Genomic DNA, 14,261 nt, shown 5'->3' with positions numbered 1-14,261 from the left:
AAATTTTTTGCTTTTTAGGTACTTTTCTTTGCCTGAAGAAATTTTACAAGTTTTATTTGTTGTAATTAAAGAAAAAGAAAAATATGCAAATAATAAAGGAAATATTTGAATGGACCATTTTTCTTTCATGTTCGGGACAATGTTTGAAAAAATTTCTTTATAGTTCTATAGTGAAAAATAAAATTTTTAATCGCACTTTGATTACGGCCTCGACCTACTTTTTTGTCCATATTGTATACAATCTGCCAGTCAAAATGTACTCGTTCGTTGAGCACGCATCGATCAACACAATCTGCGCAGCGCAAGAACATCATAGACGTTATTTCTTATGTACATACATAATAATAATTAGACACTGCTATTGATTTGAATTCGAGGTGTGTGTGTGTGTTAACTGCCTTCAAAGCCTATTTCTATTCTCTCTAAACTTTACAAATTTCTCATTATACATTTTATACATAAATATATATATTTAGAAACAAATTTATATCCCTTTATGTATAAAAAAAGAAAATTACTAAATTTGCTAATTTAAAAGAAAAATTAAGTATTTTAATCCATAAAGATTTTGGTAATAATTTTTTCGCGTCGAACTGGACCTAGAAATTTAAGGTTATGTCCTTAAAAAGTTGCCATTAGTTGGAAAAGGATGGACATATCTCTATCCTTTTCTTATAAATGTCAACTTTTAGTTAGGACATTTACCACCAGGACCATTGCCAATTCTAGGTGAATTATCTTTAATTTCTTGTCAGAAGCATCACAAGTAGAAAAAAAAATCTATTTTCAAAAATTTCAAAGAGGAGAGAAAAATAGAATTCTTTTTTATTATTGATATGATAAGAAAGTTTAGAGAAAATATTTTATTGCAACGAGTATATAGATAATTCTGCAAAGTTCTAAAAAGGCCGTGTGTCTAAATGGATTCATTTTAGCAAAAATCAAAAAAGGCTAAACATTTTTTTTTTCTTTTACAAAGCGGTGACACTCGTTGCATATATTTATCTCATTACAATTTGAATATTATTTTCCATGTTTTTTTTTTTGTTTGTTATTTATTAACGCCATTATTAAGGACTATTTTTTATCAGAAAAAGAGAAAAATTCGCGATCCAGGATTTTCATGCAAAATCCCTTAAGCAATATTCTACGCTATATCACATCCTATGTCTGAGCACGGTTTTCATTATTTTTTTCCACGTGGATTCATTTTTTTTTTCTTATTTTTTTTGGTTTCGTTTTAACTATGGTGTTTTATACGAGTAATTTATACGAGTTTCATTAAATATAATTATAAGTTTCTCGAAGTCTAGTATTTTTTTTTTCGTTTTCCAGTTTTTTTTTTCTTAGAACAAACAGAAAATGCGTGGAATTTTACAGCGGACGATTTGTGATTGTGAATTTTTTTTTAAAAGTATTAGAACTTCATATGATTATTCCTTTTTTTTTAATGATTTCTATTTTTATATTAATTCCTCATTTTCATTTAATATTTCATATTAAAGAAATTTCTTGAAATTGAAAAAAAATTAGTTGCAAAATTTGTTTTCCAGGTATTTATGTTTGTAAATGAAAATTGATTTGATAATTTGAATGAATTATCTAGAAATATTTCTATAAATGCGTGAACTGAGAGAAAATTTTTACAGAGAACATTGCCAACAGCATGACATTTTTTTATTTTTCCCCCATAAAGAAAAAATACTTTTGTAAAAAATATAAATGCTTGCGTTTCATTTATCAACATGTAATAATAAAAAATAATAATTAATAAATGCTTTTTCTCTTGGAACAAAATATTTCACGTACATACATACACGGGCAAAAAACACGCGATTTCTCATTTAAAATTATGATTAAATTTACAGGAACTGTAAATTGTCATGGATCTATAAACTTAGTGTCAAATAAGTTTCATTCGAATCTCAATATTAAATCTCTAGTGTCCCTCTGATATTTTAATTCGATTATTTGATACATTTTAATCATTTTTTATCATTTCTGACGCGCTTCTGCTGCGCCTGCGTAGGTTGTCATGGTAACGTACAAGAGTGAGAGAGAAAAAAGAAGTACGTTTAATTTTCTGACTCTCTCACTCTCATGCGTTACCATGACAACCTGCGCGCAGGCGCAGCGGTCACAATTATATCAACAGGATATTCCAATAATTTAATTTCAATTATCAATTCAACAAAAAACCGATTCAAAAAAACTATCCAGAAACTTCATTGTACAAATACAATAATTACACTCTAGGTAATTATATTTTTACAATTATAATCGAATTGTAAACAAAAAAAAAAAAAGAACAAATCTACAATCTCTAAAATAAAAAACGAGAAAACTATCAAAATTTATAAAAGGTAATAATCACTTTTTTTCAGTATTTTAAGAATATCAAAATAGTGATTTCATGATTTCTTTCAATACTTAATTTGGAATGCATTAAATTGGAATAAACTCAATTGAGTATTTTTGTTTTTTTCTTATAAAGAAATTGCAAAGGCTTTCGGATTAAACACACGCGAAAAATTGCATTAAAAATAGAAGAGCTTTTTCATTATTTGAACACTTTGAAAATAATCATGCAGACAGTATGATAAATTACTCTCAAAAAAACTTTGTTAAGACTCTTTCTCTCGAATATTATTAATTTAAAATTACCATGACCAATCCCAGTTAAAAATAAATATCCATCTCCCAAAAGAAAATATTCATAAAATTTTAAAAGGAATAACCAATTTTAAAAAATGAATATTCGTGGCGTAGTAACAGCTCTATTGCGCGTGCGCGCAGATTGTCATAGTAACGCACAAGAGTGAGAGAGAAGAAACATGTACGTTGAATTTTCCGACTCTCTCACTCTCATGTGTTACCATGACAACTCCTGCAGGCAGCCACCGAGATTTGTCTGCGCCTTTAAAAATGCATTTATCAAATTGTATAATTAAAATATTTAAAATGGAAATTTAAATTAGTAATAAATTTAATAATTTAAACATAAAAATAAACAATAATAAAACAATAATAAAAACAATAATAAAATTAACACAATTAATAGAAAATGAATATAAAAGTTAAAAATCAGATTAAAACTGCTTTTTGAAAGCAGAAAACAGAAAAGACTTTCTGTAATAATTAAAAAAGTAAAAATTTTTTGTAAAAAAAAATTTAATAACTAAAATTTTTGTACAAAAAATAAATTTTGAATTCACTTTTTAAAATTAAAATTTTATAAATATTTCCAAATACCAATTTCCAATAATTTTTAAAGAGAAAGAAAGATTGCGCTACAAATTCGAGGGCAATGACTTTTTCTTTGAAAGTTCGAATCAAATTTAAAAAAAAAGCTATGCGTCTGTGAGACTATTTACTTCATCCTGAAAGCATCCATCAGCTCGTTCACAGCAGCATTCGTAGCAGCCTGGGTAGCAGCTTGCGTTACTCTCTGCTGCAGACCACCCGGACCCCCGCGACTAAACAACATTACGTTTTTACAGAGACAATCATTCTTGTCCTTTTTCTTTGTCCTCATTAACACAGCATTTAGCAAACGAGAAATTTTTTTTCGATATTTTCGTTTTGCTAAATACTCGATTTTTGATTTATTACAAATCAAGATTCCAATATAGTTGAATAATGAATTAAAATAAACAAAAATTTTAATTCAAATTAAAATTACTTCATCATAATTGAATTTAAGGAGCCAATTAATATTGATATTAATTAATAAGAAATTATTATTAAAATTAATTGGCACCTTAATTCAAGTAAAAATTATTTTATCATTGAATTAAGAAGCCAATTAATAATAAATTATTTATTATCAATATAATAATAATAAAAATAATATTAATATAATATCAATATTTCCAAAAGTAAATTTTGAAAATCCATGCAGGCACCGACATTTTTTTTTTTTGTCTACAATGCAAAAACAACGATTCCACCACAAAAAAATGAAACTATAGAAATGAAACGGAAATCTAAATTTGCAATATTGGGGAGTATTTTTAAAAGCCTTATACAATAACGAAGTTTTCAACAAATTTTTAACCAATTTTTAAACCCAAATGAGACGATGTCAATAATAATAATAAAAAAAAAAGTTAATAAATCGAGAAGAAGCTATTCTAAACTTTGAAAAAAAGCAAAATGTCATGCTGTTAGTAAGCGTTCAATAGAACTCGCCAATTATATTTAAATATAAACATTTAATTCTAAAATCAGGCCTTGGATCGACTTTAAGTGGCGAAAAATATTGTTTTTGTCGACTAAAGATTCAAAAAAAGTAAAAAAAAAAAATTCGACTTTTCTTCAATATTGTCACAAAAATATCATTTTTGTATTTTAATCTTTCGATAATTTAATTCTATTTGAGAATTTTTAACTAAACTTTCTTCTCCAAATTATTAATTGTCAATTTATTGAAAAAATATCATTTTTTTAAAATCATTTTTCGAAAATTATTTGAAAATTCAATTATTTCAATAAAAAAGTTCAATTTTTTTAAAATTGTAAATTTTTTTTTAGTTATTAAGGTGAATAATTGAAAATATTTAAAAATAATTATTAAATTTTTGAATTAAATTCTTCTTTAAATTATTGTCAATTAATTGAAAAATTATCATTTTTTAAAATCATTTTACGAAAATGATTTGAGAATTCAATTATTTGAATAAAAAAGTTCAATTTTTTTAAATTGTAAAATTTCTTTTTAGTGATTAAGGTAAATAATTGAAAATATTTGAAAAGAATTAAATTTTTAAATAAAATATAAAAAAAATTCTTAAAATTAGTTTTATAAAAATATTTTTAAATAATTTTTTAATGTTAATACATTTTTTAAAATTATACTTTTAATATTATATAATTAAAAAATTTCCTAAAAATTCAGTAAAATTTTTAGACAATAATTAAATTTTTTAAAACGCTTTCAAAAATATTAAAAAATTTTTGAAGAATTTTAATAAAAAACTTTTGAAAATTATTGTTTTCTTCAAAATTTTAATAATATTTCCGTAAAAATTAAATTATTTAAATAATATTAATGTTTCTTTTTTGTATATTTGAATTTTTTCGAAAAATATAATTGAAAATAGTTGAATTTTAAAAAAAATTGTAATAAAAAAATTCTTAAAAACAGTTTTTTAAAGAATTCATTAAAAATATTTTTAAAAAAATTTTTAAACAATTTTTTGAATAATAGATTTTTTAAAATTATACTTTTAATATTATGTAATTGAAAAATTTTCCAAATAATTAAAATTTAGTATAATAGACAATAATTGAATTTTCCCGAAAATATTAAAAAAAAATTTCTGAAGAATTTTAATATAAAATTTTTGAAAATAATTGTTTTCTTCAAAATTATAATAATAATGCTGTAAAAAATTAAATTCTTTAAACAATTTTAATCTTTTTTTTTTCATATTTGAATTTTTGGAAAGACTGCAATTGAAAATATTGAAAAAGAATTGAATTTAAAAAAAATATAACAAAAATAAAAATTCAATAAAATTTTGCAAAATTTCAATTATTCAAGCAATTTTCAATTATTTACAAATAATTCATTACAATGATTTATATTATTATGAATATTTAATTATCTCTCGAAAAATCACCCAAAAAAAATATTTATAAACATTTGACTCTAAAATATACGAAGGTATTTGTATTTTATACAAAAAAATGATACTTTGTCACAATATTTTTTGAAGAAAAGTCGAAAATAACCCTTTTTTTGAAAATCGAAAAAAAGTCGCCGTTTCCGAAATTAATGGAAAAAAATCCAAAAAGTCGAAATATCCAAGGCCTGAAAAATAGTCGAAAGATATAATTTTCAATTATATATGTACATAAATAGCATATACAAACTGTCATCGTGACACTAATATACAATTCAATAAACAATCATTCTCTACAATATTTTATTTCGACTCTCTCTTTCTCTCTTTACTTTAGAGAATCATTTTTAATTTATCTAATTACCCCACGTAAAATTTAATCAATATTATTTAAAATATACATTTTTTTCCTCATTTTTCTAAACTTGATAGAAAAAAAAAAGAATTTTGTCATATAGGACTTGCATAAAATTAACTATCACCTCGGAAAAATTATTATTATTTTCAATAAAATGCCTGACAAAATGATTCCATAAAAATATTTAAAAAGAATTGAATTCTATTTAAAATTAAGACTTAAGAAAAATATGTAAAAATCCTTTTTATCTACTTTTACGATTTTAAACTAAAATCCTCAAATATTATCCTAAACTTCTAAATTTCCTAATATATTTAATATTTTGTTAATTTCATTAATTTCATTAATTTCATTAATTTTATTAATTTTATTAATTTTATTAATTTTATTAACTTTATGAATTTTATTAATTTAATTAATTTTATGAATTATTAATTAATTAATTTTATAATTGCATTTTTTTTTAATGATTCTTTGAAAACGACTTGAACTGTGAGATAAATATGAATGAATACAGAAGTGCATGGTCCAGAAAAAGAAAACGGGTGACAATATAGCTGCAATATGATTGTTTCCTCTCACAGACGATTTCACAAAAAAACTGTTTCTTTTTTTTCGTGCAAATGTACACACACATAATATATATATATATAGTGATGAAAGGGGGGGAATTTTTCTTAGGCCCGTTTTTTTTTCTTTCTAACGACAGCAATTATTACACCTCGATGTTGCATATTTATTAATCTGAATTTAATAAATATTGATGTTGTTAATAACGAGTGAGAACAAAGCTTGTCATTATTGTGTGAAACGCAATAACGAGAAAATGTTAGAGATAAATGACTAGATGCAACAGATATATATATATTTTTTTTTTTGAAATATATATTATATATGGATTAGTAGCAAACAGATGTGTTAATGTGAAGACTTATTGTCGGCGCCTGCAATAGAAAGTCGAGTTAGCAATAAAGCCCCGATAAACAAACACACAATAATAAAGTTTTCACTACAATACTCAACTTCTCGTCCCTTATAGGCCGAGATGACACTATTCATTCTTTTTGTTTCTATTTTTATTTATTTTCTTTCATTCTAGTCTATTTTTATTATTACAGGCTTCGCACTCAAATAATTAGTTGTAAAAAAGTATCAAAAAGTGTCTTTAAGAATGAAAAAAAGTAGTGAAAAATTGGATATAAAAAAAAATAAATTTCACAACTAAAAAATTCGTTTTAATCTATTTAAAAAAAAAGACAAAAATTTGATTCTCTATTTTTCTGATTTCCATAAATAATATTCACTGTTTTTCTTATCCTGCTAATAACTTCAATTCTAAATTTTTATCAAATTCAATTATTTTTCAAATTTTTAGTTAGAATTCTTCAAAAATTCAATTATTTTTAAAAATAATTTTTCAAAGTAAAAAAATAATTTTTTTTTTAAATATAAAATTTATTTTAACTAAATTTGACAAAATTTCCAATTAATTCGAAATTTAAATAAACATTTTTAATTTTGACGAGAATTTTACTATTTACAAATAAATTTTTATTAAAAAGTTTCACAAGAATTCACTTATTTAAGTCAAATTAATTCGAAATTTTTACGAAAATTTTACTATATTCAAAAAAATTAATTAAAATTTTTCAAAAGGTTACTTTTTTTATAAAAATTTCTAATTTAAATTATTTATACTTGAAAAACTTGTGTTCAACAAATATGTATAAATAATAAATCATTTTATGAAAATTGAAAACAATAATTCAATTATTTTGAATAATTTAATTAGAATTATATTAAAAATAATTGAATTCTCGCGAAAATTTTTGTTTGTTTATTACAAAATATAATTGAATTCTTAAGAAGAATTTTATCATCATTTTTAAAAATAATAATTAAATTCAAAAACATTTTCTTAAAATTTTTGTAAATAATTGAAATGTTTTGAAGAATTTTAATGAAACTTTTAAAAATAATTAAATTTTCCAAGGAATTCATTTAAAACATTTAAAATTGTGTTAAAAATAATTGAATTGTTTTAAAGAATTTCTTGAATTTTTTTTAAAATCGATTTTGTAAAAAATTGTAATTAATAATTTTCTTATTAAAGTTTATTAAAATATTTTTAAAAAATTGAAATCTTCTAAAGAATTTTGTCGGATTTTTCGAAATTAATTAAATTTGTTTGACTAAATTCTTTAAATCTATTAAAAATAAATTAATTTTTTAAAAATTTTTATTGAAAATTTACTTTTAAAAGTTTACTTTTTTTTGTTGTACATTTTTTCAAAAATTTTCTCTTAATTTTTTAAAATAATCGTGTTTGTTAATAATTGTAATTAAACAATTTTTAAGAAATTGAATTCTCTAGAAAATGTATGTTTGTTTATTAAAATAACTGAATTCTTATAAAAAGTTATATTTATCATTTTGAAAACTAATTCAATTCTAAGAAATTTTCTTAAAATTTTTGTAAATAATTGAATTGTTTTGAAGAATTTCTTTGAATTTCTTTTTTTAAATAATCGATTTTGTTATAAATTGTATCTAATTAATAATTTTATTATTATACAGTTAATAAAAATATTTTTAAAAAATTGAATTCTTCTAAAGAATTTTATCGAATATTTTGAAATTATTTAAAATTGTTTGACTAAATTCTTTAAATTTACTGAAAATAAATAATTTTTTTAATAATTTTAATTGAAAATTTAGTTTTTTTTATTGTAAATTTTGAAATTAATTAAATTTTTTAAAAAGATAACTCAATTTTTTAAAATAATCTCGTTTGTTAATAATTGTAATTAAAAAATTTTATTAAAATTTTTAAGAAATAATTGAATTTCTGAGTCGAATTTTATTGACTAATTTCTTTAAATTTTTGGAAAATAATGTTGTTTTTTTTAAATAAGTTTACTTGAGTCTGTTAATTATTGTAATTAAAGATTTTAATATTGAATTTTATTGAAATTTTTTGGAAAGAATTGGATTCTTTTAAAGAATTTTATTATTGAATAATTGAATTCTTGCGAAGAATTTTATTAAAATGTTTGGAAATAATTGAAGTTTCGAATAATTTTATGAAAATTTGAAAGAATAATTAAATTTTTGAATAATTTTATTAGAATTTGAAAGAATAATTAAATTTTTGAATAATTTTATTAGAATTAGAAAGAATAATTAAATTTTTGAATAATTGTATTAAAATTTGAAAGAATTAATAAATTAAATTATTTCAACTATTATCAGATTTAAATTTGTGATAATTTTCACAAACAAATTAAGAAAAAAGTAGCTTTTAGTGTCACAACCTTAAAATAAAAGTATCTAAATAGTAGCTAATCGTAAAAAAAGTTGCAAATACAGTGAGTTCTCGCGAGTCGTTCAATTCTCGAAAATTTTCAAGATCATAAAACTCACGAGTCGTTCAACGCATAAGCCTCGCCTCCAAGGCGATTTCAGGGATGTGTGAAGCATATTTATCGCCCCGAAAGACACAATATTCAATGGCTTTGGTCCGTTTAAATTACACAGCACTGAGCACCAGCGCGCGCATACCAGAAATTGAACGACTCGTGAATCGGACACTGATCAGCTGTTGAACGACTGACGAGTTTGAACGACTCGTGAGTTGAACGACTCGCGAGAACTCACTGTAGTAGGTTTCTGTAGATGAGTGTGAAGCCTGGCGCCTGTTATTAACTCTTTTTGTTTCTTTTTATTTATTTAATAATTTCTTAATTTTTTTATTAATTAAGAAATTAAATTTAAACTATAGAAGAAAAATATTCAACATTCGAAAAATTAAAATTAAATTCATTCTTTTCTAAAAGTTCTCGTTCGGCTCATAAGGGAGCGATCAAAAGAATTGAGTGTCGTTTGTAGAAAGATAAAGAAGAATATAATTTAGTTTTGAGAACCGTGGAGAGTTTTAAGGACGAGCTTTTCTTTTGTCTACTACTAATAATAATAATAACAATTTTTGTAGAATATTAATAATTAATAATTTAAACAAAAGTACTTACGATGGTATGAGGGGAGGAGGTAGACCAGGATTTCCCCGAGAGGGTGGTGCGCCGCCAGGTCCGGGTCGATTTGGAATTGCAGGTGCTGGACGACCACCGGCTGGCACTGGAGGTGGAGCTCGTGAACTCGCTGGTGGCGCAGGTTGTGAAACTCCTCGTCTCGGTCCACCCGGTGACGGTGGCGATAACCTAAATTTTTTTTTTCAAATTCAAATTATGAAATAATTTCCAAATATTTTTCCCCACTTTTCCAATATTTATATTTATGTATAATTTCACTTCAAAATTTTATTCCAATTCAACATGTTTCTCAAGCAAAATTAAATGCAAACATTTCAAAAAAAAAAAACAACAATAAATTCCTCAATCCATTACACAGAATGGAAAAAAAACTTTTTTTTGAACCTTTTTTCAAAATATTGAAAATAAAATTTAAAAAAAAAAGTTGAAACCATAAAAAAAATAAATTTTCAATAGAAAAGAATAAGAATCTTACCCGAGACTGAATCAATGGCATTTGATAGTGAATTTGCAAATGCGAACAGTGTAAAAGGGAGGAAAAAAAAAGAATACAAGTTAGTGAAGAATAAAAGAAAGAAGAGAAAAAAAAATGTAAAAACTATCGTCACCTTGGATTTTCACCCGATGCCAACCAGTCGTTTTTGACCGGAGGAGGCACTGGCGTTGAAACTGTCGCCATTGACACATCGCCGATAATTCGAAGAGCTTCCTTGCAAGCATGATACATACGAAGCATTTCCTCACGTTTTTGTGCCTCTTCCGGCGATTCCTCCATCATCGACGACTAAACAAACACATTCAATTTTAATTCCATTGCAAAATTAATTCATTAATAAATTAATTAATTCCAGGCTTCGCATACAATATTAGTTTTCAAAAAGTAGCAAAAAGTGTCTTTAAGACTGAAAAAAATTCGTTTTATTCTATTTAAAAAAAAGACAAAAATTTGATTCTCTATTTTTTTAATTTCCATAAAAAATATTCACTGTTTTTCTTATCCTGGTAATAACTTCAATTCTAAATTTGTATCAAATTTAATTATTTTTCCAAATTTTTAGTTAGAATTCTTCAAAAATTCCATTATGTTTAAAAATAATTTTTGAAAGTAAAGAAATAAATTTTTTTAAATATAAAATTTATTTTAACTAAATTTGACAAAAATTTCCAATTAATTCGAAATTTAAATAAACATTTTTAATTTTGACGAGAATTTTACTATTTTCAAATCAATTTTTATTAAAAAGTTTCACAAGAATTCACTTATTTAAGTAAAAAAATAAATAATTTATAGAATAATTGATTATTTCTTAAAATTGAATAAGAATTTTATCAACATTTTTGAAAATAATTGAATTCTTTAAAGGAATTCTTCTTCTTCTTTTTTAATTTAACTTTTGAAAATAATTAAACTTTTCCAGGAATTCATTTGAAATTGTATTAAAAATAATTAAATTCTTGCAACGATTTTTATTAAATTTGTTTAATTACATAATAAATCATTTTATGAAAATATAGAAGAAGAATTCAATTATTTTGAATAATTTAATAAAATTTGTATTAAAAATAATTGAATTCTCGCGAAAATTTTTGTTTGTTTATTAAAATAATTAAATTCTTATAAAGAATTTTATCATCATTTTTAAAAATAAGTAAATTCCAAAACATTTTCTTAAAATTTTTGTAAATAATATAATTGAATTATTTTGAAGAATTTCTTTGAATTTTTTTAAAATAATCGATTTTGTTAAAAATTGTAATTAATAATTTTATTATTAAAATATTTTTAAAAAATTAAATTCTTCTAAAGAATTTTATTGGATTTTTCGAAATTAATGAAATTTATTTAACTAAATTCTTTAAATCTATTGAAAATAAATTCATTTCTTTAAATTTTAAATGAAAATTTAGTTCTTTTTATTCTAAATTTTGAAATTATGTAATTAAATTTTTTCCAAAAATTTTTAAGAAATAATTAAATTTCTGAGAAGAATTTTATTGACTAATTTCTTTAAATATTTTGAAAATAATGTAGAATTTTTTTAAAAATAATTTTACTTGAGTTTGTTAATTATTGTAATTAAAGATTTTAAGGTATTTGTCGCGTAAATTCGTTTTCGACAGTTTTTTTTTAAATTTCACATAATTATTCTTTGGATATTTATCTACAAAATAAGGCCTATTAAAATAAAATTGACCGTCTGTAAGTCTCAAAAAATAAAATCAAAGTTTCGATTTTTAACATGTAAGGTATAGGAAAACCATATGAAAACCACAGATTTTTAATTTTTGCACTTATACTAATCGACAGATTTTTTAGAAAAACTAAAGTTTTATTTATTGAACCAAAATGAACTTTTATAAAAAAAATGAAAATTTTTCACCGTCTTGTTTAAAAGATATTTAACATCAAACTTGAAAAATTATTTTAACATTTACTGTAAATGACAGGTGAATTCGTAAACGTGGCAATAGCGCTTGTTAAATACTACAGCTCGTCTGCTACTTTTGGCGCGAAATTTTAAAGACGGCCATACGCCAAACTTGCGACGTTGCCACGATCGTTTTTCATGCGAGAGGTTATGAATATACATTGAGAACATCTGTGTATCAAACTGTACGTCCGCAAAAGTTTTTCGGAAACTCGCATTCATATAATCGTTTCATAAGTACAGTCAACGGATACAAACTTTTGAGAGTGACCAGTCGCGCGACAAATACCTTAATATTGAATTTTATTAAAAACTTTTGGAAATAATTTAATTCTTGTAAAGAATGAAAAATTGTTTTGGAAATAATTGACATTCTCCAAAGAATTTTATTATTTATGAAAATATTTTAATTTTTGAGAAGAATTTTCTTATTTATTAAAATAATTGAATTCTTGCGGTCGATTTTACAATTTATAAAAATTTGAATTGTTTCGTAAAATTTTATCCGAATTTTTAAAAATAATTGAATTCGTTAAAGGAATTTTATTAAAAAATTTTGCAAAAATAATTCTTTTTCTTAAAAAATTTTATCAAAATTATTCAAAATAATTGAATTTATATTAAAATTCTTGAAAATAATCGAATTTAGTTTATAGTTTTATAATCAAAATAGTAGCTAATCGTAAAAAAAATAGTAAGTAGTAGGTTTTAGTAGATGAGTGCGAAGCCTGTAATTCATTAATTAATAAATAAATTAATTCAATTAAAAAGAATATTAAAAACCATTTTATCGACAAATAAAATAAAACTTACAGCAAAAGGATAAAGGGAACTTTTCGGATTATAGGATTTCTCATCACCTTTCTATAAATATGGAAATTAAAAGGAAAGGAGTTTAAAATTTCGAAAATACAAAACAAAACGAAAAAATTACCTGATCTCCACTTGCGTAGAGATGTGCCAATAATTCTCCATTAATGAAATCCTTTGCATTGTTGATAATAAGATGCATTATTGTTTTTGGAACGAGATCGCGCGTTGTTTTTGTGACAATTTTCATGTAGGAATCAACCAAATTTCTAATAGTCTCCACTTGTCGCTCCAATTGAGGATCCATTGACGATTGTGCTTCCGAGCCACCCTATTATTCATCAAAAAAAAAAAAAGAAAATTATATTTTTATTCATTCGATAAATTTTACATTTCAAAAACAAAATGTAATTCACTTCCATTTTTAAGTTCAAATTCCAAGCAGTGCAGAATAAAATCTCACATCCTAATATTTATTTTAGAAAAAAATTTTCAATTTAACATCTTGTCTCGATTCAAGAGTGAAAAAACTTCTAAATCCTTTTGTTCCCACTTGTTTTCTTTTTAAATTTTTTTCTTGTTCAGTGCTTTTAAAAATTTGTTATACAAAAATTTTTCTAAAAATTACTGAATCACAAAATTCATATTTATTTATCAATTTTATATTTATATGTATAGCAATTTAATTACACGGTCATGGTTGCCACAAAAAATTGATTTTATTTTTCCCTGATTTCCAGACAGAACTTTGAACCCTAAAAAATATTTTTGTTTACTCTAAAAATAATTACTCAAAAAAATATTTGAATTCTATTTATTTTTGAATATATTTTATAGTTAAATTATTTGCAGAATCAAAATAGATTTTCTAAAAATAAAAATTTAATCATTAGTATTAGTTTTCTAACGAAATTAAGATTTTTAAAAATTTCAAATTTTTAATGTTTAGAAATAATTAAACTTTAAAAGATTCTATATTAAAATCTTT

At 22.8% G+C, this 14,261-nt stretch overlaps 1 protein-coding gene across 3 annotated transcripts in view; it reads right to left on the bottom strand.

Moving 5' to 3' along the window:
- LOC122508070 (dynamin) overlaps nt 1–14,261 on the bottom strand; it is a 49,262-nt gene that overhangs the window by 9,660 nt on the left and 25,341 nt on the right. For 2 of the 3 annotated variants that reach the window (XM_043621162.1, XM_043621163.1), the window contains 4 exons: nt 13,398–13,604; nt 10,643–10,818; nt 10,014–10,202; nt 3,375–3,476 (listed from right to left, as the gene is read on the bottom strand). In XM_043621162.1, coding sequence (XP_043477097.1) covers nt 3,375–3,476; nt 10,014–10,202; nt 10,643–10,818; nt 13,398–13,604 — 674 coding nt within the window. The remainder of the gene's footprint in view (nt 1–3,374; nt 3,477–10,013; nt 10,203–10,642; nt 10,819–13,397; nt 13,605–14,261) is intronic. The other variant, XM_043621164.1, reaches the window with a different exon arrangement.

Source organism: Leptopilina heterotoma, unplaced genomic scaffold (genome assembly GCF_015476425.1).
Source record: "Leptopilina heterotoma isolate Lh14 unplaced genomic scaffold, ASM1547642v1 Lhet_52, whole genome shotgun sequence".
In the NCBI taxonomy this organism is placed as follows: Eukaryota; Metazoa; Arthropoda; class Insecta; order Hymenoptera; family Figitidae; genus Leptopilina; species Leptopilina heterotoma.
The sequence above is the reverse complement of the archived record's forward strand: the minus strand, read 5'-3'. Positions and strand labels throughout refer to the sequence as shown.